Source organism: Coenobita brevimanus, chromosome 66 (assembly GCF_032717465.1).
Source record: "Coenobita brevimanus isolate Jiangsu-jjx chromosome 66, ASM3271746v2, whole genome shotgun sequence".
NCBI lineage: Eukaryota > Metazoa > Arthropoda > Malacostraca > Decapoda > Coenobitidae > Coenobita > Coenobita brevimanus.
In genome coordinates, this window is record NC_137019.1 from 4,355,001 (window position 1) to 4,382,722 (window position 27,722).

Here is a 27,722-nt window from a genome sequence, read left to right on the forward strand (position 1 = left end):
AGTATGAGTTGTAGTCGCATAAGTGGATAAAACTTAATCATATGTGTAGTTCGAGACTGTATGAGGCTTAGTACAATATTCAGTTGAGATCAGTTTCACTCAGCATCTATATCCTTTTCGTTTTATTTCTTCATTCCCTCCTCTTATCTTTACTAATATCTCTTCTCCAGTCTTTTCCTCCTCCCTCACTTTTCTTCCCCCCCCCCCAACCCCTCGCGGCAATCTCTCCATCGCCCTCCTTTTCACTCCGCTTAGCTTCTTTATTTAGTCCCCACTTATCAAGGAATATACAGGAAAACAAACAGTAGCCGAAATATTCCCCCCGATGTTATTTTTATACTAATTTTACGCTGACATGGCCTAAATTGTCATCTCTCAATTTTGAATGCTAAGTTTCATCAATAAATTAATAAAGGAATATGATACTGGCTACAAATAATTGCTGTGTAAAGAATGTAGAGCTATAGCATTGTATTTTTCTGCCATTGAGCTACGTGAAATAAGCTGCAAAAGGACGAAAATCCGGACCAGAATATAGTACGAAAGGCTATGGACTAAGGTGCTTTGCTGTTGTCTTAAAACCGAGAGAGGACGGCTTAGGAAAATTCCAATATCTAACTGTGATTTCTGACACGTGATGAGAGTACCGGTAAAGCGTATTGTAAGTCCTCTTCCTCGTTGCCGTATGCGCTGTGTAACGTGGCACGAAAGCTAACCACATCTAATTCTAACAACGGTTTTGTAACTGATCAGATTTGCATACACTATTGACCTCCCAGTTTCAAGAATGTGGCTGTATGAGTTAAGTAAGCGGCTAATGTAACACGTCCCATCCTTTTCCCCCGCCTACACTCTCAGTTTCCGCCCTCCTTTCGTAATATCCTTTCTCTTGTCAGTGTGAGCCCCCCTATCTCTCCCTCGATCTCCGCCCCTTGCCCACGCCCTCATGCCTCCCCCATGCTTTTGCTTTCCCCTCTCAATTCTCCAGCCCGTTATGTCCCCCTTCTCCAGACACCTTCCACTTCCCTTGCCCAAGCCACACCCTCATGTCTCTCCCCTCACACTCCAGAGGTCCCCGAGATGAACCAGGTAAGCTTTTTTCCATGCATCACCTGCAGCCCACGTAGTCCCTGCCCACGCCATCACTTACCGGTTATTGTACCTGTCACTGCATGTGTTTCTTCCCCTGCCTCCAGATCCCTTTCCGTAGTCCCGCCAACACATCTCGCAATGCCTCCTTGTCAGTTGCCCTTGCTCCCTGTCCCTGCCCCCTGCCTTCTGTCCTTTACCTCTGTCCTCTTGCTTCCTGCCGTATCCATGCCTCATAACCCTCTTTTAAATTCCATCATTCCCCTCCTCTTGTCAGTCAGTTTTCCTTTCCATGTCTACTCCCCTTCTCATCTCAAATACTCCATTACCCCTTCCCTTTACCATAGTCTGTCCCATACCCCCTTTCCCTTGCCCTAACTTGCTCCATATCCCTGTCCCCTTACCACATCCTGCCACATACCCTAGTCTGTCCCTTACCTTTGCCTGCCCCATACCCTAGCCTGCCCCACACCCTAGCTTGCTTCATACCTTACCATACTCCACACCTTCTTGTCTCTTCTCCTTACCCTAGCCTGTTCTATACCCCCTTATCCCTTCACCATACCCTGACCACGCCCTCATGTCTTTTCTTCCCCCGCTTTTCCCAGTGTGACCCTGCTGCCGTGTGCCATCTGCAGCCGTACCGTGCCCCTTTACCTTGGCATCTCCCTTATAACCCACTCTGCCTTCGCACCTCCAGTTGGACAGTTTCCCTCTCCATGCCTCCGCACCTCAACCTAAATATTCTGTTAACCTACCCACGCCGTCACATCCCCCTTTTCCCGCATCCTGACTTCTCTTCTCGTTAGTCAGTTTCCCTCTCCATGCATGCGTCCCCCTTAATATAAACTCCTCCTTACCCAGGCTACTTCGTCATGCCTTTATCTTTCTCTCCGCAGAGTACCCTGATGAGGAGCAAGTAACGCTACTACCATGCACCATCTGCAACCGCACCTTCAACCCCCAGGCCCTTGACAGGCACAGGCGCGTCTGCGAGAAGTTGTCCGCCAAGAAGAGAAAAGTATGTTGTGTGAGTTTGGAGGGAGAGGCTTTGTGGGTAATGGTGAGCAGTGAATGTCTGTGGTTGACTGAAAGTGACTGTGGTTGACTGGGTGATTGTGTCTGATTGATAGTGTTGATTAAGGGTAACTTTAGGTAAAGTACAGTACATATATTGTGTAGGAATCGGTGCCCCTTTGTGGTAGACAGCACCTCACCAGGGTCGAACCAGAGTCCTTCCCACGAAGAGGTGTAGGGAAATTTGAGGAGGCTTGACTCCCGGGTGGACGCTGCAGCTGCTCCACCCAGGATGGTCAGCGCCTGATGATTGGAGTTCATTAAGTAATTGCTGTTGATAGTGACTGTGGTTGAATGACTGGTTGATTTAGTGAGTGTGGTTGACAGAGGGAGTGTGAGTATGTGATTTTGGGTGATAAAAGGAGTGTGACTGAATATTTTATTTTGGTTGACTGAGTGATTGCGGTTGACTAAGTGACTGTGACAGACGAGTGACTGTGGATGAGTAAAGAAACTTATAAATGACTGTGCTTAATTTAGAGAATATATCAGCAATTGAGAAGCTATAAAGTGCTTCAAAATTACTGTCATTTCCTTGAAGGTGACTGGATGAGTGGAGGAACTTGTGGGTGATTAGGGAACGTGCAAGTGATTGGAGGACGTGTATATTATTAAAGGAACGTGTGAGTGATTGGAGGAACGTGTGAGTGATTGGAGGAACGTGGGGTGATTGGAGGAATGTGTGAGTGATTGGAGGAAGGTGTGAGTACTTGGAGGAACGCGTGAGTAATTGGAGGAACGCGTGAGTAATTGGAGGAACGTATGAGTGATTGGAGGAATATGTGTGATTGGAGGAACGTGTGAGTGATTGGAAGAACATGTGAGTGATTTGAGGAACGTGTGGGTGTTTGGAGGAACATGTGAGTGAGTGGAAGAACAAGTGAGTGATTTGAGGAACGTGTGAGTGATTGAAAGGGCGTGTAAGTGATTGGAGAGGTCCATGGTGTTGGTATTTGCTCATGGGTATTTGAAGGTATGTTTGGAAGATGTTAGGAGTGACTGCAGGAACCTTGAAATGCTTATGAGATGTCTTGAAATACTTTGACATGCTTGCGATATGCCTTGGAATACTTGTGTTGCCTTGGAGTGCCTGTGTTTACCTTGAAATGCTTTTGAATGCTTTGAAGTGCTTGGTGATGCCATGAAGACTTTGTATGTGCCTTGAAATGCATGTTAGTGACTTGACATGCTTGTGGGTGATGTGGAGTTAATGTGTTTACCTTGAGTGTACCTTGAAATGCATACGAGGTCCTTGAAAGTCTTGTGTCTTGATATGTGCCTTGTTGTAATGGCATAAACCTGTAATTACCGTCATGACCTGTCCCTCTGTAGTGCCATAAAGTGCATAAAGTGACTCTCAGATGCAGTTAGGCTGTTAGGGCTGCTTTAGGTCGATTATCTCATACGTCAGCACCTGTTGAACGTACTGTTAATTATGTAGGACAGGTATTTTTTTTTTATTTATACCTCTGCATCTACACCCTCCAGTTTATTTAGTTACACCTGTGCGTCTACACCCTCCAATTTATTTAGTTACACCTGTGCGTCTATATCCTCCAGTTTATTTAGTTACACCTGTGCATTTACACCCTCCAATTTATTTAGTTACACCACTGCATCTATACACTCCAGTTTATTTAGTTACACCTCTGCATCTACTCCCTCCAGTTTATTTAGTTACACCTGGGCGTCTACACCTTCCAATTTATTTATTTACATCTCTGCATCTACAGCCACCCTTTGTACTTGCATTTGTCTTGTTCATTTATCGAAATGAATGTTGATTATTTAGGACACTGTTTTTATTCACTTGTTTGAAGTATGTAGATATAAATTATTTTACATATTAAATGAATAAGCCGGCGAACAAGCATCTGCAACTCGGTTTTTATTGGCACATGCTGATGTTTTGTACACGAAGCTGTTTTTACCTCATTCTTAAAACAATTTAAAGATTTGTTGGTCGACACTTTCAAAATAATGATCCTCTTGGAGTGAGTGATGGAGGGGTAGAGCGGGACGAGGTCATGGTGTAAAGGAGGAGGGGGTGGAGGTAAGGGAGAAACAAAAGGAAGGAAGGAAGGAAGAAAGGTAGGAAAGAAGGAAGGAAAGAAAGAAGGATGGAGGGAAGGAAGGAAAGAAAGAAAGAAAGAAGGAAGGAGAGAAAGAAAGAGGGAAGGAAGGAAGGAAGGAAGGAAGAAAGAAAGGAAGACATATCCTCCTCATCATCATCATCATCATCATCTAATTTTTCCCTCAAGAACGAGCCTGGGTAACTTTATTTTCCCCCACTCTAATGAGGTATGGGGGTGACCAGCAAAGTAATAAGAATTAGACAAGTGATGGACAATTTTTCATTTTTCCTTTGATACAAATTTCACGCTATTATTTCTGGTATTAGAGGTGAGTGAAATAATTACACATGGATTAGCATTACACAAATAGATCGTCTGTTTACCCCACCAATAATTTCCCGTATTAGTGGATTAATTAGATAGAGGTTGGCAATTCAGAGACATATTTTTTCCCTCTGCCCCACGACTAATATCCGTTAGTGTAGTTCTTCCACCTTAACTTTGTAGAGATTTTCGTCGTTGTGCAGCTTTTTCCCCGTAACTCTGTGGCAGAATAAGACAGTACTATGGCTTTACATCCCTACCATAGCACCGTAATATATAGCGCTAATATCTCGCTCAGCTCAACGTGCTGGATGAAGCGGCGGCAATTTTAGGCGATGTAAAACTGACAGAGGAAGATGGAAAGAGCCTTGCAATACACGGATAAATTTCTCATCTTTTCCCTCTCACTGATTTCCCGCTCCTCCATCACTAATTCCCCACGCATCAAAATTCCCATACCAGTAAACGTTTTAGAGATAGACAGGGGAAAGTTAGATAATTTGTCATCCATTCCCACGCATTCAAATTCCCGTATTTTAGAGGTAGAAATGGTAAAGTTACATAATTATCCTAGGCATCAAAATTCCCTTAACAATAAATATTTTAGATGCTGACAGGGAAAAGCCAGATAGTTTGTCATCCTTTGCCACGTATCAAATTTCCCTTAACAATAAATATTTTAGAGACAGGGAAAAGTTAGATCATTTGTCCTTTCCCACGCATCAAATTTCCCTTAACAATAATAATTTTAGAGACAGATAGGGAAATGTTAAATAATTAATCAAAATTCCCTTAACAATAAATATTTTAGAGACAGGGAAAAGTTAGATAATTTGTCCTTTCCCACGCATCAAATTTCCCTTAACAATAATCATTTCAGAGACAGGTAGGGAAATGTTAAATAATTAATCAAAATTCCCTTAACAATAAACATTTTAGAGGTAGAAAAGTCCGATAATTTGTCATCCTTTCCCACGCACTAATTTCGCGCTTCCTCTGCTCTCTCTCCCCCAGCAGGCGTTCAGCTCTACAAAACAACGCGTGGACGCCCTTGATCTGCCTCAGGGGGGGCCAGGACACGGCAAGGCGGGACACGGCAAGGCGGAGAACAAGAAAAAGAAGTCGAAATGGAGGGAAAAGCACCAGGAGTTCCTTAGGGCTATCCGGGCGGCGAGGGGGGTGACAGGTGAGAGGGAGAGAGAGCGAGAGAGAGAGAGAGAGAGGGGGGAGGGAGAGGGGGACTGAAAAAGAACTAAAAAAAAAATTAAGAATGAATAATGAAAATAGAAAGGCGGAAAGTGAAAGAGAAATTTTAATATTGACCTCCACATCATGCGTCACAGTCATTCTTTGCCTTCCCCATCACCAGTTAGATATTCCAGGCACTAAGGAAAGAGAGAGAGAGAGAGAGAGAGAGAGAGAATATTACTAACCTTAACATCATGCTTCAGAGTCTTTCATCACCTCCCCTGTCAATATTAGAGGCATTCCAGGGGCTTGAGAGAGAGAGAGAGAGAGAGAGTATTATAACCTCACCTCATGCCTCACAGTCTTTCATCATCTCCCCCGTCAGTATCAGAGGCATTCCAGGCACTTCCTCCAGCACCCCAGCATTCCACCCTCACCCTCCTGCCTGCCTGACTCAACCTCCACAGTCCCTGGCCTTCCCCTTGACCAAACTTCCTTTTAAATCGGTCTCACAGAATGGCGTCTTCCGGGTTGCCTTGCTTTAGTTTTTTTTTTTATGTAGCGTTTTCTTTTTTTTCTTTTTGGGGTTGTTTAGATTTGTGGGGCATTTATGGTTGCTTATGTATACAGAAACATGTAATTTCGTAGGGTAATTTAAATTTGGTGAGCCCTTTAACCGTATAGTGCCATTTAATTGAGGACATTTAATTGTGTGCAGTCGTTAGCTTTTAAGGGTCATTTAATTAGTCATAGTTGCATAGGGTCATTTAATTACATAGGGTTATAATTGTTTGGGTTAGTTTAATTTTGTGATCATTTAATTGTACAGGACCATTTCATTGAGCTAGTGGTATAGGGATTTAATTGGGATCATTTAATTGTACATGGTCATTTAACTCCATCAAGTCATTTAATTGAGGTCATTTAAGGGTATGGAGGTTAAGTGTGAAGGCCATTTAATTGTAAAGGATCATATATTTGCATAGGCATTTAGTTTGAGGTCATTTAGTTTAATTGAGTTATGTGAGTCTATACGGAACGATTTAGGGTCATATCATTTCATATTTTTTTCTTTGATCATGTAGTTTTGTGGTTCATTATGTCATATGGGGACATTTACTCTTGTGGATAATTCGATCCTTTGGGATCATTTACCCTGAAGGTCCATTTGATGGTATTCCATAACTGTAGCAATCCACGTGAGATCCATTGTATGTCTGGACCTTCTTGGAGGAAGAGTGAAAGCCAGAATGAACGATGCTGACGATTTTTGAATGGGGAGGGATGTGCAGTGTTTGATAAGTGATGAATGTAAAACTAGAAGTGTGCAGAGTCTTTTAACTGACATTCCAAGGCTGAATGAAATAGGTTGTCACTAGTCTGAATAAAGTACACAAGACGTCCTTGGGTTTTAGGTATATATGTGGGATCATTAAAGTCTTTTTAGCTCGAGGAAGTCTTCATTATATTTGGGCTAAAACAAGGTTTTATTCAGCTTCGTAGAAGCCTCTCTGGCTGAAAGTGATATCACAAGTTTCCTGTCTGCAGATGAGAGTGGTGGTGATGGTGCCCCGGTGTCCTCAGTGCCTTCAGACTACGTGCAGTGCCCAGAGTGCCATAGACACTTCGGGCCCAAGGCGGCAGACAGGCACATCAACTGGTGCCGTGAGAAGGCCACACGCGTACCCAGGTCGCCCGCTGACAACCAGGCGGTGGAGAGGCTCAAGTCCAGGACCAAGGTGGGTGTGGTGGCTCAGGTTACACTAGGGAAGATCAGGTGGCGTTTAGTACACTGGATCATATAAAAAACTACACAGCAACTGATCAAGGTCGCATTTTTCCTTCCGTGCCGGTTACCTGCTTAGGTGCTGAATGGGGATTGGAAATTTTTATTCTATTTTATTTTTTGTCCAGAGTGATGACATTGTTGCGACTGAAGACTTGTGAACTCAGTACTTTACACAAGTCAGGGGAGAAGTAAGTCTCGGGGAATCCCCAGCCTGAAAGCAACATTTTGCTAGTTAAGAAGTATCTAAAGGTACACATCGTTATCCGGGGAAACCTTGCCTAACTTTTTGTTACCATGTACAGTGAAGAGACAGACAGAGGTCAACAGACGTTGTGTACTCGTTTGATATATGAGAAGTAATACTGTTAAGTGCTGTATCTAACTGAATTTCAAATTCTTAACGATTTGCATGCTGGATTAAATTACATTTTCCTATATCTTAAAGTGCTGTTACCATGAGGCAAAGGATGTCTTTTTTTCCTACTCTAAAACATTTGGCCAACATACAGTATATAACATACTTAGAGCTGGTGTCTAGTGGTAGGCTTCCTTGGTCCTGTGTGCACTCGTTCGGATATTAAATTCATCTGAAAATTTGGAGCTAATTCTCCACTGGGAAGGCGAGGGTTGAAGCTAATGATGTGTTTGGAAGACACTGATTGGCAGAGTAAATATACATATTCGTATACATGCTCCCAAGAGAACTGTTTTAGCGTTAATGGCGAAATGTCTAATTCATAAATCTTCAGAATTAATCAAAGCATAAAAATGCAAGTAGCTACATATAATCTCCTTTACTTAACGGCAAGAAACTCAGGTAATCAAGCCTAAGCGTGTGGGTTCCACTTGCGTGATTTTTAAGTTATTTTCATTTTTTATAGACGATTTTTATTTGTCTGCCCACAAGGAAAAGTATCGACTTGACGTCATGTCCTCTCCCCCTGCCCTTCTACTACTCTGCGCGTTCCCACCACTGGTTTAATGACGCGCGGTAAAAAGTGTTGGTGTCAGCGGCCAGACCTTGAGTTGTGCTGCTGCCACCGAGTTAAGGCTATTACAGGCACTAACCACTTTAGCACTAAGATGTCGCTTGTACTTTCCATTATTACTGTTACACGACGATTTCACTCAACTTATGATATCAAACTGGTAGTGGATGAGTTAATGAAGTTGTAATCTAACCCCTCCAATTCGAAAAAAACAAAAAAAATCTACCTTCGACTGATAGTAATCATAAAGGTGACGTATTCGGGCACATGTTAATAGCAGTAAATTGCAGGTCTTCGCACACTTCTGTTACGATATTCAGTTTGTTTTCATATTTGAGAACTGGGCCACCCGGACAAGTTGGAGAGGAAGTCGTGGCATGAAATTCGATGAACTTTGGTTATGAGACAGAACTGAGTCTCCTTGGTTGCTGGCCAACTTTCTCCTCCAATCTGATTACACCTCGACATCAACCGAGGTAAAAGTGGAAAGGGATTTTTGTCAGGTTAGAGTAAACGAGCAGTAGTCTTGCATGCTCATTTATAACTGTGGTCTACTAGATAAATATGAATAGAGGTACTCTCTTCTAATTAAAATATCATTACAGTAAAATTAAATGTAAGACGTCAGTGTACATGCCCTGCCAAGAGGAGTAATGATGTAATTAAGGTGAAATGTGTTACTTAGTCAACCTCTCGATCTAAACTAGTTTTTTCTAAGCCGAATCAGACTGTCTGTGCGGCAAGAAAAGTTGAAAAAAATAAAACCTATCGAGCTGTTTGTGTTTATTCCATGAATCAGGTGACGCATTTTTCATTTTGTTCTTGCTATCTTTAGGCGACTTTATTCAGCTTAGGAGAGACTTCAGACTGGAGGGGTTAGATATACCCTTCTTTAACCTCCTCCAGAACCAAAAGATTCCCTAGGCTGAAAAAGAGTCGTTTGTATGTAGCAAGTATAAAGTTTACAAATACGTCATCTAACCATTCACTACGAGATGTCTTTCCTAACCTAAATAGTTGTGTTTGGGGTAACAGTAAGATAGTATAGACGACATCCTAGAGCTGACTAATTCATCAAAGTAGTTTATGGTGGGAGAAGTAAGTACCACCCCTCAGACGCCCCACTTGCAACCATTCTCCTCTCAATCCCTTCAATCAGTTTTTTTTTACTTTATTATTCCCATTTTCAGACGATTATATTCAGATTAAGAAAGGCCTATCGTTGAAGGGTGTTAGTGAAGGCTGCATCTAACTTCCCCTGTTGGAAAAGCATGGCATCTCTTGAGCTGAGTAATACAGGCTGAAGGTAGAAAGAATATAGCTCTAAGTATGGCATCGTAGTGAAAGGGTTAACATTGTGAGGTAGCCTGATCCACATTGCCCATAATGCAGCGTCTCTCTCTCTCTCTCTCTCTCTCTCTCTCTCTCTCTCTCTCTCTCTCTCTCTCTCTCTCTCTCTCTCTCTCTCTCTTCAAAGTCACCCGAAAAGAGTACCATTTGTCACGTTCCCCAAAAAATTATCTCAAAGGATAACTTTTGAGACCATATAAGTATTATTTTCTCCTTATCTTAACCCTCGTAAGTTGATATCGCCTTTTTTTTCCTCTCTCTCTCGTCTCCCGGTTTTCAGACGACTTTATGCAGATTAGGTGGGACTTTGTAACTGAAAAGGTTGGTTATAAGTCTTTCACCATAACCTGGCCCTAATTTTCGTCAGTTTTAGGTTATTTCATGTAGATCAGTGGCAGAAAAAGACAGTAGTAGGCTACATTCCTACACCTTTTCATAGCACTGTTTCGTGACTAGCATTAAATTCAAAATGTAAGTTTTAAGACTCAAGTTGCAGGGATGGAAATTTTAGGCCAAGTTAGCGTAAAAAGGGTATAGTAGCCTTCATTAATATGTTCCCTGTGAGTTGTCTAAGTTGAGTAAAATTGTCTGGAGGTAGCAAGAATACAAAGAGAAGACGTTATCGTATACTGAAAGTTGAGACAGGCAACTTTCATACATTTTATATTACAGTAAATTCCGATATCCGATGACAATCTCACTCTTCGCTTCAAACAACATTTTAATATTTTTGACATAGGTACTGCATATAGACACATTAAATCACTGTTAACTATACAATTTTCACCTTAACTTGGCTCAAATTTTCGTCCTATTGCAGCTTATTTCATGTATCATGGTGGTAGAAAAGACAATGCTGCAGCTCTATATCCTTCCCATAGCACTTTTCCGTGACTAGCATCATATTCTAGTGGTAAACTATTCTTATAACTCGACATTCAAGGCGAAGAGATGACAGTCGTAGACCAAGTTAGAGAGAAGAAGGTATAGCAGACAAAATATTTTCCTTGGCAAGATGTGCAGGAAGAGCGAGGAAGGAGAAAGTGTGTATTCAACTGCTTTCCAAATGTCTGCTAGGTAATTGCTCATGTTGGTACGTTATTAGTGGCTTGCAAATAATTACGTGATTAGTGACGGGAAATTGTGGAAGCAGTTAATGGCTCTCGAGTCGACTGAGTGAAATAGCGAAGAGAGGATGATTTAAGAGATGAGTATAGAGGTTTTGGACTAGTATTAACGGTGCTTAACGAGATGATTAGTGAAAGGAGAAAGTGAATAATTAGGTGGTGGTTAGCAGGATCGTTGAAATGGTTAATGATTTTGAGTTTGGGGTGAATTAGGAGAGTGATTAAAGGTAGACTGGTTATAGAAGTAATGAGAGTGATTGGTGAAAGAGCAATTTGGTAAGTGGTTAGTGGTTTAGTGGTATTGTTAGTGGATCGATGGTCCACTTAAGGAAATATTTGGCACAGGCAGGAATTATTGAGTAGGGGGCCACCTGCTATGTATTGATGCGTGTGTGTGTGTGTGTGAGAGAGAGAGAGAGAGAGAGAGAGAGAGGGGGGGGTTATAAAAGTGACAGAATAAAAAATATATATAAAGAAATAGACTCGACACAGAAAGGTTTACAGAAAGCCACATATTTTTTTAAGATAATGGAGTATATAGCCGAATAAAGAAAAATCTAGAAACCACCAAGAAATTGCATAGAAAGAGAAAGCTATGCGGTAAAAATAGAGCCAGACAGGTGGGAATGTGTTAAAGGTTTGTGCAGACTGTGGGGTGATAAAATACTGCTGTGTCTTGATGCCCTAGTCCCATTGTTGTTATTAGCTGTGGTGGAGAGAGAGAGAGAGAGAGAGAGAGAGAGAGAGAGAGAGAGAATAAAACTGAAAAATATGTTGAGTCTGAAAGACATACGAAGGTAGACGAGCGTGTATGATAAGATATACAGAGTAAGGTACGTAGATATAGGGAGTATACAGAAAAGAGAGAGAGAGAGATAGTCATAGAGATAGATATATAGACAGATAGATGCATGATATATATATATATATATATATATATATATATATATATATATATATATATATATATATATATATATATATATATATATATATATATATATAAAGAGATAAAATGAGTCGTGACCATAGACCAAAATTCTATTCAGATCAGTGATGACATTTTGCGTTGCAGGTTATCATAGTTCCATTGATGTTGTGACTGACGCCAGAGAGGGATAGAAAAATGGGATAGAAGACAGAAAGAGAGAGAGATAGAAAGAGATAGAAAGATAGAAAGAGACAGAGGCAGACGGACGAGTGAGGAAATATGACACAAATTAATTCAGTTGGGGGACAAATCGGGTGAGTCTGACTGTAATAACCCTAGTACTTTGAGTGGCTGCTTAGTTGTTAGAGGTGTATAAAGGGAGGTATACAGATAGAATCAGATAGACGGACTAAGACAGACAGATTGATGGATAGATAAACAGATAGGTAGATAGATAGATAGATAGATAGATAAATGGACATTGAGGGAATATGACAAAAATATTATTGTGTTCAGGCTGGTGATAAATTTCCGCGTTACGTGGTTGCCACAGCGTCAGTGTTGTTGTGAGCGGCGCCATTGGTAAGTAGAATGCTTTATTTAGGTAGAAAAATACGTAGAGAGAGAGAGAGGGAGAGAGAGAGAGAGAGAGAGAGGGGGGGGGATTAGCGAGGAAATAGACCAAAACAGTCTTAACAACAGTGATAAATTGCTGACCGTAGCCCTAGTGTTGTGAGCGATGCCATAGAAAAATAAGTAAAGATGTATAAGCAGATACAGAGGGAGAGAGTGAGGACACATACCAGTACTGTGTTTACGTCGGTTATAAAATTTAGCTTTGCCCAGGTGTCACAGAGCTGGTGTCATGAGCAGCGCCATATCAATAGTGAAAGAAAAAGATAATGGAAAGAGATAGACAGAGGTGAATAAATTGACAGTCAGAAGGCGGAAATATACACCGGAAAAGAGATAGACAGAGACGAATAAATAGACAGTCAGAAAGCGAAAATATACACCACAAAAGAGATAGACAGAGAGAGACATGAATAGGCAGTCAGAAAGCGAAAAAAAGAATACTCCAGAAAGAGACAGAAACAAATGGTCAGTCAGAAAGCGAAAATATACACCAGAAAAAAGCTAGACAGAAAGAGACGAATAATAGACAGTCAGAATGCGAAAATATAAGCCAAAACTGTATTCAAAGAGGTGATAAATTTCCCGCTTAAGCTGGTTGTCATAGCGTCGGTGTTGTTGTGAGCGGCGCCACAGTACTAGGTCAGGGTCGCGCTCCAGACACCACATGCGAACTCTTCCTTCAAGGGATGGAAAGTGGACGTTGTTTTGCAATATTTTAACTAATTTTTTCCAATATGTATAGACGTTTTTGTAATTCAAAGATGTAGTTTTTATTTAGGTATGATTTTTATTTCATTCGTTCAGGGAGTTTCTTTATCTCTCAGGTGGGATCTTCTTAGCATATGGGCCATCTGGAGTACTGCAATGACTCTTATCCTTGCTAATGTTCTTAGGTTCAGGTCTTATTTTCGTTGGCATAAAAATATCTATGTGGCACTTCTTCCATGACGATTTATTACTACTTAAGCCTCTCTTGCATGTGACTTATCTTCTTGAAGTGCATACAGTTTGCGTTAGTAATATACGTGAGGATATAAAGGTGTAACAGACGATAAATAGAAGAGGACGAGTTGTTACGAAATCTCCAATGTTCTATTCCGCACCGGCTGTTTCGTCGTGTATTGAAATTATGGTGTTTTCATTGTGTTCATGGGTTTATCTTTTCGTATTCTTTGTATAGGCAGGTTTTCAGTATTTTTATCTTTTTTTATTTTTTTTTTTTTTTTAATTTATTTTTAGTGGTATATCTTCAAGGTTATTTTTTCCCGTACTGCGCTCCCTCTCTGCTCTTCAGTGTGGTTCAATTTTACTTCCCTTATTCAATATGCAGATCATGCGTCTACCCCAGATATGATTTTATTTATGTGTTCGGGTGTAGGAAGTGTTGGTGGAGTCAGGGCAGCTCAGTCGGCCCCTCCTGAAGGGAGGGGCCGACTGAGCTGCCTTTTGTTCCATAGAGGAATCAAAGTTTTCCTCAAATTTTAGTATTTTGTAAATTGCTCTCTCTCTCTCTCTCTCTCTCTCTCTCTCTCTCTCTCTCTCTCTCTCTCATTGAATTCAGACGGTACGTGATGAATTTTTTCCGCCATAATGAATGTTGTGTGCTATTTTGGAATCCTGAGTAATGTTATGTGGCTAGTAGTATGTCTGCCTCTTTTTTTTTTTTTTTTTCTATGAGGTTTACTGTTACTCTGCAGATTGTGTTGATTGTTTTTCCTTTATGTTCTGTTGTTACTATTGTTTGATTCTTTCGATTTCGTTTATAAATGGAGATGATGATGATGATGATGATGATGATGTACCGAGTATGTGTTGTCATTGATATTGACCGAATTATTTTGTCTCCTTTCTTGATTACCCTTTTGTTGTGTGTGTGTGTGTGTGTGTGTGTGTGTGTGTGTGTGTGTGTGTGTAATTGTATTTTTATGGCATTACGTATGTATGTGTTGTTGCCTGTCCTGAGTTGTATTCTTTCCTGAGTTGTAGTCTTGTTGTTACTCTAAATATTGAAAAATAATTATACCTTCCAAAAGAAAAGTTGTTTATTTACAAGTTAAAATAATTTCAAGCCGACTTGGGCCATCTTCATGTATGCCAAAGCTGGTCCTAAACTGGTGCACAAATCAAAAACTGTAAATAACTTTCTTATGCTGGTACAGTTCTGCCAGAAGAACAATCCACGTCACTCTAGAACTAAGATAAACGTTTGAGTTGCTAGCGGTAGTGAGTATATTGTGACTGTAGTTGTTTTGCTGGAGTAGGTATGTTTGTGTAGGTAGTGGGTATGAGGTACATTTGGTGTCCCTGTACCTGGATTATGTTTTCTTGCTGGTGGAATTAAGGACAAGTGAAGCTACAGGTAGCGTGTGGCATCGGTGGATCAGTAGGTGAAAGAATGTAGGTCCTTCCTCTCCCATGAGCCCTTCACTTTCCTTTCCACTTTCAAAATACCTTCGTATGTTTCCTCCACCTCCACAGTTACCTCCACACGTTCCCTTCAGTCGTGTTGCCGCAATCTATTCCCTCCACCTCTCCCTTTCCACACAGGCTTACTTCATATCCTCCTAATGCTTGTACCTCCAGAGTTCCACAAAATATTCCCATCATATTTCCCCTTCACGTCCCTTCCAGGCCCATTCCTTCCCTCTTCACTTCCACGTCCCCTCCCTTTCCCTCTACTTTTCCTCGTTTTCCACTCACGTCCAACCCTCTCCCACCCCTAACCAGCTCCCCCACTAAGTCCCCCACCTCTCCCTAACCCCTACCATGTCCCCGAAATCCCCTCCGCTGTGTTCCCAATAACCAGCCATCCAAGGTGCCCCAAGTCCCCCTGCCCTGTCCCTAAGTCCCCCTCCCTAGCCTCGTGTGCCCTGTCGTTGTAAAGTCGTCAGGGAGGCTAAACATTCCTCAAACATTCCTTAAACATTGCTTGCTCTGTTTGGTGCTGCTGTGGAATGTGTTTGTGTGTGTGTGTGTGTGTGTGTGTGTGTGTGTGTGTGTGAGAGAGAGAGAGAGAGAGAGAGAGAGAGAGAGAGAGAGAGAGAGAGCTATTAACTGAGGTGTTCCCATTCCATATTGTCATTCTTTCATCATCTTTTTCTTCCCCTTCCTTCCTCTCCCCTCCATCTTTACCCTCTCCTCCTTCCTTCCCCTTTTTCTTCTTGCTTTCCTTCACCTCCACCTTCCCCTTCCCCTTCTTCCCTTTCGTCCTCTTCCCATTCCTTCTTCTACCTTCCCTCCCATCCTTCCTCACGTCCTTTTGTCATTCCTTCCGTCCTTTCTTCCTTCTTTTTACCCTATCCACACCTTCCTTCCCCTCTTTTTCCTCATCTTCCCTTTCACACCCCACCTTCCCTTCGTCCCTTTCACTTCTTTTTCCTGGTTCATCTTCGTCTTGCTTTCCCATCTCTTTTCCCCATCTTCTCTTCCTTCCCTTCCCGTTCCTCCTTCCTTTTTCCCTCTTTCGTTCCCCTCCCCTCCCCTCCCCTCCTCTCCCCTATCCTTTCCCCTCCCCTCCCCTCCCCTCCTCTCCCCTATCCTTTCCCCTCCCCTCCCCTCCAAACACGTGTCACTATTGAGGCCATCGATTCTTCCCCTTCCCTTCCATTTACCTCATCCCTTTACTCCCTCTCTCCTCTATTCAGCCCCTTCCCTCCCCTCCCCTCTTTCCCCTCGCCCTTGCTTTACCTTCTTCCCTTCCTCTTCTTTCATCCCTCCATTCACCCTTCCCCTTACCCTTCCCCTCTTTTGTCACCCCTCCCTTTTCCTCCTGCTCTCTCTTTCCCTCTCCTCTCCTCTCCTCCCTTTGTCTTTCCCCTCTATTTCCTTTCTTTCCATTCCCTTCTCTTCTATTCCTTTCCCTCCCCTTTCCTCTCCTACCCCAACCTCCCACCCTCTCCCTTCCCTCCCTTTCCTTTCCCTCCATTCCCTCAAATTTCTTCTCTTTCCAGCCCTTTCCTCTCCTCCTCCTCTTCTCACTTTCCCTCCATTTCTCCCTTTCCTTTCCCTTCATGTTCCTGTCTTCCTGCTCCTTTCATCTCTTCCCCTTCCTCCAGTCTTTCCCTCTTCCGTTGTGCGTGTGTGTGTGTGTGTGTGTGTGTGTGTGTGTGTGTGTGTGTGTGTGTGTGCCGCGCGCGCGTTTTTTTTGCCGTGTACGTTTGCATGTAATGTATGTGTTTGTTCTTGAAAGCATGTGTGAATCCATATTATGTGCATGCGCCTGTGTGTGTCTGTGTGTAAGCGAGTTTTTTTTTGTGTGAGTGCTTTCATGTATGCATTCTTTTGCCTGTTTATCTTCGTGCTTGTGTGGAGTAAAGAAGTCTATTGATTAACGTGTAGAAGAAGGTGAGAGGGAGTGCTTAGACGTTATGGCCGTGCGGAGAGATTGATATAAATAGGGCTTTGAAAAGGGCACATTATGAGTGAAGGCAGGAGGCGTAAAGGGATAAGAATCGCTTCATGGTCAGCTTAGGAGGTTTTCCAGCACCTCCGCCTTACGTATTTAATTTGCATATTACGGCTAATTTTTCTTTTGCATGTTAATTATGTCGTTTTTATTCAGCAATGGTTACGTAAATAACATGAAAGAACATAACAGACTACCAGATAAATAAATGATAAGAAAAAAGATGCTAAGGTGCCTTCTTAAAGGACAGGAATGCGATCCATAAAACCGTATTTTCATCAGCTTAAGAAACTTTGCAAGCACTTTTAATATTTAAAAATAAAAAGTTGTGTAAATAGAATACAAGTAAAAAGCAAAGTGCCAAATTCAGAAATAAAGTGTAAGAGAGTGGTTCTTGAGGAACCCTCTCTGTTGACGAGAAGACGACCCTCTGGCGAGGATGGCTGGATGTACAGTAGAGTGAATGTTTAAGAACCGAGGTACAGATGTAAAGGAAGTAGAAGAGCTGACAAAAAATAAAAGTGGATGAATGACGTATGGATGAAGCTCCACATGATTACATCGCTTTTAATTGGGCAGTCCATTGAATGGTCCCTACTGTACAGGCACAGCGAGGCCGACCTAATTTCGTGAAGAACATGCTGTAGATGGCATATGCCTGTAGGGTAGGTGGAAATTTCGATCTCAAGCATGAGTGGCGAATGAACCACTTCAGTCCGTGACGTATTCTTGATTTAATGCTTGGTACCCCCAGACAGTTTTATTCATTTTAGCCAGACTGGCCGAAATAAAGTGGTCTGATATACACTGCACTGATTATTCATTACAAAAGATCTCCCCAAACATGAACAAAGTCGTCTTGAGGCAGCAAACACAACCAACAGAACACGCAGAGTCAAGGGCTGATGAATATATGGCTAAATTCCTGGGATATTTTCTTTTCTTTTTTTCCATATATTGCTTTATACCCGACCTATTAAGTGTGATGATGAGATGATGATGATTATGATGATGATTTGTGAACGTGTGTGTATGTATGCATGTATGTAAATATATGAGTGTATGTGTTTTTCCGTGTGTGTGTGTGTGTGTGTGTGTGTGTGTGTCACTTCCGCTGCCTTGAGAGTGACCTCGGCTGGAATGTAACCTCTGACCTCGCAACACGTTCCATTCTCTCTCTCTCTCTCTCTCTCTCTCTCTCTCTCTCTCTCTCTCTCTCTCTCTCTCTCTCTCTCTCTCTCTCTCTCTCTCTCTCTCTCTCAGTCTGTCATCTATTTATCTATCTACCTGTCTCTCTGCCATGCTTTATTTAAAAATCTGTAAGTAGAAAATATGCACCGTTTATTTTAACACTTTAGGGTCCATCATCCTCAATCGAGAAAAAAACTAACAATTTTAACTTTATATCAAGGGAGGAGCCCCAGAGTCTTGTCTTAATAGCTTTACGACTATGAACTTGTAGGCGGAGGGCGGCACGCTGACCCCCCCTTCCAGGAAAACCCTACACGCAGTAACCCTGAGGTGTAATGGGTTAAGGTCACACCTCTCTCTCTCTCTCTCTCTCTCTCTCTCTCTCTCTCTCTCTCTCTCTCTCTCTCTTTCTCTCTCGTATACAGCCAATTTCGTACAAGTGGCAAAGGAAATTATCGAGCCCTTGTAAACAATAAATTTTAATGAGTCTACACTTTACATCGACGAGTTTCCAGAAGTGTGTGTGTGTGTGTGTGTGTGTGTGTGTGTGTGTGTGTGTGTGTGTGTGTGTGTGTGTGGATCTATTTGTTCCATAATATGTTACGGACATTGATTCTGTCGCCAGTCGCTAACCTTTACCGGAGACCTTGAATTTCACGTCACACACACACAGAAAAAAAAGGAGAAAGAAAGAAAAAAAAAGCAGAGTTAACATTACTGGGGTTTAACCAGTTGTAATAAGCGACATTGCCTGCAAATAACAGGTAAAAAAACACACATGCACACACATACACGGACACACACACACGCCACACACACACGGAATTAACATTACAAAGGATTAACCAGTTGCAATAGCTGAAATCACGTGCAAGTAACAGAAAACAAACACACACACACACACACACACACACACACACACACACACACACACACACACACATTTTTTTAGACTCTATATAACCATACAATAAAACAATAGTACCCAGGGTGAAAGGGTTAATGAAGACGATGACCAACACCTGTAACTCGAGGCTCTTCTCTCCTCAGGTAAATAAATCGTCTTAGTAGAAGCCAGAATAAGGTAAAGACGTCCACGGTCTGAAGGAGTTCATGTCTTTCGTGTCTTGCAGGGTGAGAGCTGATACAGTTCGTCCGGGCACTGAAGGGGTTGATTTGGTGTTTTGGTCGTGTGTATGTGTGTTTTATGGTCCGAATTTTCTGTTTTCTAGGTTTCTCTTCCTTTCACCTTGTCTTCTCTTTGTAATCTCTCTCCTAAACCCCCTTTCTTCCTTCTCCTTTCCTCATTTCCTCTTTTGTGTACTTAGTTCCGGCCTTTGCTTTCTTCAATTTCTTTTTCCTTCATTCTTTTTTTCTTGATTTCCTGCTCTTCCTTCTCATTTTTCTCCTTCTCGTCCTCCTCGGTTTGTGTAGACTGTGGCGCTTTCCTTCCCTCCATTGTTTCCTCTTTCATTCTGTCTCTGCTTCCCACCCTCCCCTGATCCCTCGTTTTCTCCTTTTCTTCTTCCTTTCTTTATTTAGTCTGCATCTTTCTTCTTTCTTCCTCTTCTTCCTCCTCTTTCATTTTCTCCTTGTGTTCATTCTCTCTCTCTCTCTCTCTCTCTCTCTCTCTCTCTCTCTCTCTCTCTCTCTCTCTCTCTCTCTCTCTCTCTCTCTCTCTCTCTCTCTCTCTCTCTCTCTCTCTCTCTCTCTCTCTCTCTCAGTTCTGTCCATGCCATCTCCTTCCCTTCTTTCATGTTCACGTTCCTTGCTCTATGTATATATATTTTTTCTTTCACTCTGTTTCCCACCCTCCCTCCTTCTTTTTCTCTTTCTATCCTTTCTTTCTTTATGCAGTCCGTGTCCTTCTTCTTTCCTCCACATCATTCCCTTTCACACTCTGTTCTTTCCGCTTTGTGAGTCCGTGGCTGTCCTCTCTTCTTCCTTATTCAAGTAATCTATCTCTCATCTTTCCTTATTTTCTTTCCCTCTCTTAATCCCTCCTCCACCTTTTCCTACCCTCCTTCCCTCTGTCCACAGGCTGTCACTCATGTTTCATCCACTCCTTCCTCTTTCATTCTTTCGCCTCCTTTCCCCTGATGCCTCTCTCACTTTCTCCTTTCCTTCTTTCTTTATATAGTCTGCGTCTGTCTTCTTGCCTCCACTTATTTTTCTTTCATACTCTCCTGAATCATCTCCCGTTTTTCCTTCTCTCCCTCCATCCTCCGTCCCTCCCTCCCTCACTTCCTTCCTTCCTTCCTTCTTTCCTTCCTTCTTTCCTTCCTTCCTTCCTTCCTTCCTTCCTTCCTTCTTTCCTTCCTTCCTTCCTTCCTTCTTTCCTTCCTTCCTTCCTTCCTTCCTTCCTGTGGTGTCAGTCTGCCAAGGTCATACTCTCGTCGGCTTAAGAGGCTTTTGCAACTCTTATACCATCGTTTGTGTGTTCCTTATGTAATTATAAAATCGTTATAGGCTACATAAATAACAATATCAAATCCTTTCAACTCAGTGACTTTATTTTATTTATTTATTTATTACCACCTTCAGCTACCGCACTCACCGTACTATAGTTATCGATCTTGAGAGGATATATAGCCTTCACCATCTCTCCTATGAGGCTGTCATTAACTAAAATAAAATCACTTTGTGGTATCAGGAACAGAATAATTAGACGTTATCGGAGTGAAGGGGTAAACATACAGTGCACGTCAATAAACTGGTAAGAAAAAGGCGTTAGAAAGTGTCTTAAAGTTGACGAGAATATGACCCTAGAATCGACCATTGACAGTGTAGTGGTGGGGATGGAAGTGTGGTGTTGTCTTAATATTGTGTGTGTGTGTGTGTGTGTGTGTGTGTGTGTGTGTGTGTGTGTGTGTGTGTGTGTGTGTGTGTGTGTGTGTGTGTGTGTGTGTGTGTGTGTGTGTGTGTGTAGTGCTTGAGGCGAGGAGAGAGAGGTGTGGCGCCCTTTCCCCTCCTCCCCCTTCTCCCTCCCCCCTATGACACGGAGCAGAGGGGTTGGTGTCGGTGTTGGTGGTGTTGGCGTGTGTTTGTCAGAGTACACCCCTCGCATTATCGATCAGGGGAAGGGGGGATTGACACGCAGACAGAAAGGCAGACACACAGGTAGCAAAGCAGGTAGGGGGCAGGTAGGTACAGGAGGCAGGGATGAGGTAAATAGGAATAGGAGGAAGCAGACAGACAGGGAGGAAGGCAAGCAGGTACAGAGGAAGGCTGAAGGTAGGAATGGAGGGAGGGAGGTAGGAGGGGAAGGAGGCATGAAGGAAGGGAGGGAAGGAGGGAGGGAGGAAGGATTGAAAGGGGTTAGGAATGGAAATAAACAGAGAGTACAAATGTAATGACCAACAACGTACACTACCTAATGATCCTTTCCATTCTGCTTGTTACAGAGGGGATTATGAGGGACGCAGGTAGGTAGATCGAGAGGGAGATAGGGAGGGAGGCTGCTGTGTTAGGAAGTAGGTAGGGAGGGATGTTGTTAAGTAGAAAGGTACTCTTTGTTAATAGAAAGAAAGAGGCAAGAAGAGTGACAGTCATGGGTGGAGACATTTAGAGAGGTAGGTAAGGAGGAAGGTAGATAGCTAGATATAACGAGAGAGAGAGAGAGAGAGAGAGAGAGAGAGAGAGAGAGAGAGAGTTGAAAATAATGAGATGCGGAGATCAACATGTCTGCAAGGTCAGCAAATATTATGTTCCTCTTCCCTCCTTCACTCACTTTCCCTTCCTCCTTAACTTTCACTTCCTCCATCCCGTCTTCCTCTTTCCTTTGTCTTCCCTCTTCCTTTATTCCTTCCCTTCATCCCCCCCACTCTCTCCTTCATCATCTCTCCTCATCCATCCTTTCTCTTCCTCTCCTTCTTCCTTTTTCCTTATATTTCTCTTCTCTTCCGTCTCTTATCCTTCACCATTTCCTTCATTCACTTTCCCTTCCTTCCTTCATCGTACTTGACTTCCTCCATGTCTTTTATATCAATCTGTCATCATCATTCACTTCCTCAATCACTCATTCACCTTCTCCCTCGTTTTCTCTCCTTCTTCTGTTCTTCTCTCCTTCTTCCCTTTCCATTCTTTCGTTTTTTTTTTCTTACACTTCCTGTTGGTCTCATCTGTTTATCTTTCACCCTCTTCCTTTTTTTCCCTTCTTTCTTGCAATTTTACTTCCTCCTTCCTCGTATTTTTCTTCCTTCCTGTTATATATTTTCCATTTTTCACCTGCTGTGGCTCCCCCTTCTCCCTCGTTCTCTCCCTTCCTCCCTCCCTCCTTCCTTCCTCCATTACGTGACTCACCTCTTGTCTTTTCCTTTTACTGTTCCTTCCCTTCTCTCGCTTCCTTCCTCCCTCTCTCCTTCCCCATCCTTGTGCTCCTCTTTCTCCCTAACCTCTCACTTCCCCCCTTCTCTCTCTCTCTCTCTCTTTCTCTCTCTGTTTCTCTTCTCTCCTCTTTCTCTTTTTATGACTTGTTTCTTCTCTCCCCTTTCCTATTTCTGTTTCTCATTTTCTCCCCTCTCTCATTCCCTTCTTTCCCTTCCCTTTTTTTTCCCATACCTCTTTCTCTAATTCCTTTCTTTTCGCCCTCCTTCCCTACTTCCCTCCCTCTGCCTTCATTACTCAAGGGATTTGGACCTCCGTTAGCAATTATTTTTATTCAGAGAGAGAGAAAGAGAGGGGGAGGGGAGGGGGGTGCTATTATCATCACGAGTTCGTAACCTTTCGTGCAGTTCCCAGATAATCCATAGAAGGGGGTTAACAGAGGGAGGGTAGGTAGGCAGGTAGATAGGTAGGTAGGAAAGGTCGGTAGGTAGGTAGTGTTGGTAGGTAGGTGGGCAGAGGGGTTGGCAGAGAGGGTAGATAGGTAGGATGAGGAAGGTCAGTAGGTAGGGTGTAGGCGGGTATAGGTAGGTAGGTAAATATTTGGACAGGTAGGAAGATAGGTCAGAGGCAAACAAGACCAAAAGATTTCAGATTTTTTTTCCCCATTTGTAGCTAAGACATGTAGGTCATCATCAGAAAAAGGATAATACTATGGCTCTTCATCTTTTCCATAGCACTTCTTCATGACTAGCGCCATAATCTAATGTTAATCTTTTGGAACAACTCAGTATTCAAGATGGACAGATGGTAGTTTTAGGTCAAGTTATGTTAAAAGAAGTATAAATGGAAAGGTCAGATGTGGAAATGTATTATTGATGCAGATGTGCAGATGAAGAGGTAGGTAGGCCTGTAGGTAGGTAGGTTGACTAAGAGAAGGGTAAGTGAGTGGGTAAGTGGTAAGAGAGAAGGGAAAGTGGGTAAGTGAGTGGGTAGTTGGGGATATTTAGGTTAGGTATAGTAGGTAGGTAGGTTGATAAGTAGGTAGAGAAGTAGGTGAGTAGGAGGGGTGAGAAAATAAATGGAAGCAAGCAGGTGGAGCAGAGAAGTGCGGTGGGGAGGAGGGGGAGGGAGGAGCGGAGGAAGACAAACAAGGGAGGGAAGGAGGAAGAGGAGGAGGAGGGGTGAAGAGAAAACAGAGGAAGGAACCTTGACCATGGGAGAACACCTGCCCAACACACCTGTCCCTTTATTACTAATAGTAGTAGTAGTAGTATTAGTATTAGTAGTAGTAATAGTAGTAGTAGTAGTAGTACTAGTAATAATAGTAGTAGTAGTCGCAGTCGTCGCCGTCGTTGTAGAAATAGTAATACTTGTGGTGGTGGTGGTGGTAGTAGTAGTAGTAGTAGCAGTAGAAGAAATAGGATTATTAAGAAAATGTAGTAGGAGTTGTAATAGTGATTTACATTGTTGTGGTTGTTATTATTGTTGCTATTATTTATTGTGATCCAAGTTGCAGGGCCTATGAGGACAGCATGTACTTACAATCTCATATTTGGTTGCTTTTTTTGCTTGGGGGAAATTTTGATTTAATCTTTCACCTCTCCAATACCACGCATTCACTCATCCACAGGACCTCCTTCCTTCACCCTGTCCCACAACCTCTCTAGCTTATCACACACTGTTTTCCTCGTCCGTTTCCCCAATTTCTGAATCTCCACTATCGAATTTCTTAGGAGTATCTTTGCCTTCAGTCTTTGGCTTCAGTCTTGCCTTCACAGCGTGTTTTCTTCCTGCTGTGCTCCAGCCACCTGCCTCCATCGCAGTCGTTCCTGCCCTTCCATCCCCACCCACTTATCCATTTCCTACCGCCCCTCCTGTTTGAATTAAAAATACATACTGTGCAGATTTAAATGAATGAACGCATAAATAAGTAAATAAATAAATTATAAACCATTATCTCTCAAATCACTAACTGGACTCGATGGATTTAATGCGCATTGCTTTATAAGTTTGACCTGAATGGAGCTGATGGTCCTTATAAGATCTGTGTAATTAATTTAATTGCACAAAGTCGGCCAGATTGATGATGAATATCTTATACACGATTTAAATGGATATCATCTGACCTGAATAAATATCTCAGAGAACATGAATGACCTTAATGGATCTGTGCTAACGTAATTTGATTTGAAGTGATTGAAGTATACCTGGACTGCTGACTGGATATGAACACACACACACACACACACACACACACACACACACACACACACACACACACACACACACACACACACACACACACACAGATAGATCGGGGGTGACCTGAATATATCTGAATGAAAGTGAATGACCCGAAGTGGGGTGAATGGGGCTGCCTCACTTTCGTCTTACCTGGCCTGGCTGAACCTGAATGTTTGTACAATAATGTGGAGTATGATGAATGGGCCGAGGTGGATGTGGGACGCCAGACAACACCTGACGTGGGCTGGATGAACCTACCGAATGGATGTAAATGCTTCTGGATGGACCTTAGAACATGGTTAATTTTTTCCTATACCTTGGCCTAAAATTAACATCTCTCCATCTTGAATGTTCAGTTGTAACAGTAGGTTAACACAAGGATATGCTGCTAGTCACGAAGAGATGCTGTAGAAGGGATATACAGCTGAGGTATTTGTTTTATTGAGCCACTGAACTACGATAGATAAACTGCAAGAGAGAGAGAGAGAGAGAGAGAGAGAGAGAGAGAGAGAGAAGTTTGGGCCAAGTTAAGAAGAAAACATTATAGATCTAGAGTTGATCTTGGTGGACCTACATGGACGTTACGTGAACCTTCGACAAAAGTCCATTTACATTTTGATCACTGAACTAACTTGATCATAAACAGATCAGGAAGGAGAAGACTGTCATATGGAATGCTGATTTCCTTACCGTTTCAAGCAGTGACGCAGGTGGACGGTCGAAGAAAGCACATTTTGTTAATATTATACTGTATTATTATTATTATTATTATTATTATTATTATTATTATTATTATTATTATTAGCTGTTCTTGTTGGTGCTGTAATGGTATTGTTCTTAGTATTGATGTTTTCTCTCATGTCGGCATTTCAGTAACCTTTATCTCTGTTGATATCATGACTGTGGTAGCGATAGAGGCGATTGTTGTGGTGCTGTGGTGGTAGCTGAGGTTTGCTGTCCTAGATAATGGTAGTAGGGGTGGTAGTTGTGGCAGGAGCGATAATGGTGGTAGTAGTAATGGTTGTTATGGCATATGGTGAGGGTACAGGTGTGGTAAAGGTGAGAGTGAAAATTGTGGTAGGGGGGATTATGGTGGTAGCGATGGTAACTGTATGACAAGAGGTAGTGTAAATGGTGATGGTCGTGGTAGTTATGGCAAAGTTAATGATGGTAGTTGAGGTGGTGGTAGTGGTAACTGAGTCAGTGATGGTGGTAATTGTGGTAGAGGTGAATGTGGTGGTAAGTGGGATATGAATGATGGTGGTGGTGATGGTGGTGGTGGCAGTGGTGGTAGAGGGAGGGAGGGAGGGAAGGATGGGTCATGAGGAACGGATGGAAGTAAGAAGAGAAAGAGGAGAGGAAGAGAGAAAGAAGGAGAGGGAGAGAGAAATGGAAGAAAGGGAAATGAGAAGACAGATGAAGAGAAGAGAGAGAGAGAGAGAGAGAGAGAGTAGAGGCTGAAGAGAAGTTTGAAGACAGATATGAATGACGAGAGAAGGAGGGGAGAGGAGGGGTGGGGGAGGTAAAGTGGGAGGAGGAGGAGGAGGAGGAGCATGGGTAGGAAGGGAAGGGAAAGGGATGGGGAAGGGGAAGGGGTGAGTGGAGAAGAAGAGAGGGGAGGAGAGATGGGAGTGGAAGGGAGAGTTGTGGAGCTGGGGGAATGAGATGAGGAAGAGGGAGGGGAGGGGGAAGGAGACAGGAGGGGAGGAGGTGAGAGGGATCCGAGAGGAGGAAGAGAAGAGGGAGGGAGTGGGGAGGAGAGGGAGGGAGTGGGGAGGAGAGGGAGGGGCCTACCTACCACCATCGCTACCACCACCCATTCACCTTCACTTTCGCCAGGGGTCAGCAGGGTGGTGGTAGTTGTGGTAGTGGTGGTGGTGGAATCTCCCTAAATAGTGCGGAGAGGGTGGTAGTTGTGGTAGTTGCTGAGGGCAGGTGGTAGACGCAGTTACTGGAGAGAGATGTTGGTAGTTTTGTTCGTTATTGGGTGGTAGTTTTGATTGTCGATGGGAGATGGTGGTAGTTGTGGTTGTTGTTGGAAGAGAATTGTGGTTGTGATAGTTAATGAAAATGGTGGTAGTTGTGGTTGTCGGTGAGAGATGATTGTAGTTGTTGTTGGAAGAGAATGGTAGTTGTGATAGTTAATGAAAAATGGTGGTAGTTGTGGTTGTTGATAAGATGGTGGTAGTTGTGGTTTGTGATGAGATGGTGGTAGTTATGGTTAGTGATGAACTGGCGTTATTTGTGGTTGGAGATGAGTGATGGTGGTAGTTGTGGTGGTCTGTGAGAAATGTTGGTAGTTGTAATTGTAGGGTGGTGGGAGCTGTAAATGTCGGATGGTGGTAGTTGTGGTTGTTGATGGAAGATGGTTGTATTTGTGAGGGATTGTGGTGGTTGTAGTTGTAAGTGGTGGTAGTTTGTGATGTTAGTAGCTGTTCTCTGATAGGGGTAATTGTGGTGGTAGTTAAAGTGGTAGGTAATGAAGAGAGAGAGAGAGAGAGAGAGAGAGAGAGAGAGGGGGAGAGAGAGAGAGGTGTAAATCTGTGTGGACGATTGCGTAAAATGATGGAGTAGGGATGGATGAGTGGATGATGATAGGCTAAGGTGGATGCCAGTGGTGATGGTGTGGATGAATGTGGATGTGGATGAGTTTGAATGTGGGTGAGCCAGTGTATGTGTGGATGAATGGGAATGGATATGTGAATGTGGACGTAGGTAAGTACGGATGTATGTGGATGAATGTAAATATATGTGTGTTGAATGGATGAAGGTGAGTGAATGTGGATGTGTGATGGATGGATGTGGATGATTGAATGTGGATGTGAGGATGAACGAGTGAGGAAGTGAATATGAATGTCAGTGACGGTGGTGTGGGTGAATATGGATGTGGGTGAAGGGATGTGGATGATTAAATGCGGATGAATGATGAGAGAATGTGGATGTGGATGAACTGATGTAGGTTATTTATATGGATGAATGAA

General features: G+C 42.8%; 1 protein-coding gene across 3 annotated transcripts in view; it reads left to right on the forward strand.

The window, feature by feature from the left end:
• Positions 1 to 27,722, forward strand: part of LOC145405226 (uncharacterized) — a 52,366-nt gene that overhangs the window by 8,084 nt on the left and 16,560 nt on the right. For 2 of the 3 annotated variants that reach the window (XM_080276648.1, XM_080276650.1), the window contains exons 2-4: positions 1,989 to 2,110; positions 5,580 to 5,751; positions 7,302 to 7,492. In XM_080276648.1, coding sequence (XP_080132774.1) covers positions 1,989 to 2,110; positions 5,580 to 5,751; positions 7,302 to 7,492 — 485 coding nt within the window. The remainder of the gene's footprint in view (positions 1 to 1,988; positions 2,111 to 5,579; positions 5,752 to 7,301; positions 7,493 to 27,722) is intronic. The other variant, XM_080276649.1, reaches the window with a different exon arrangement.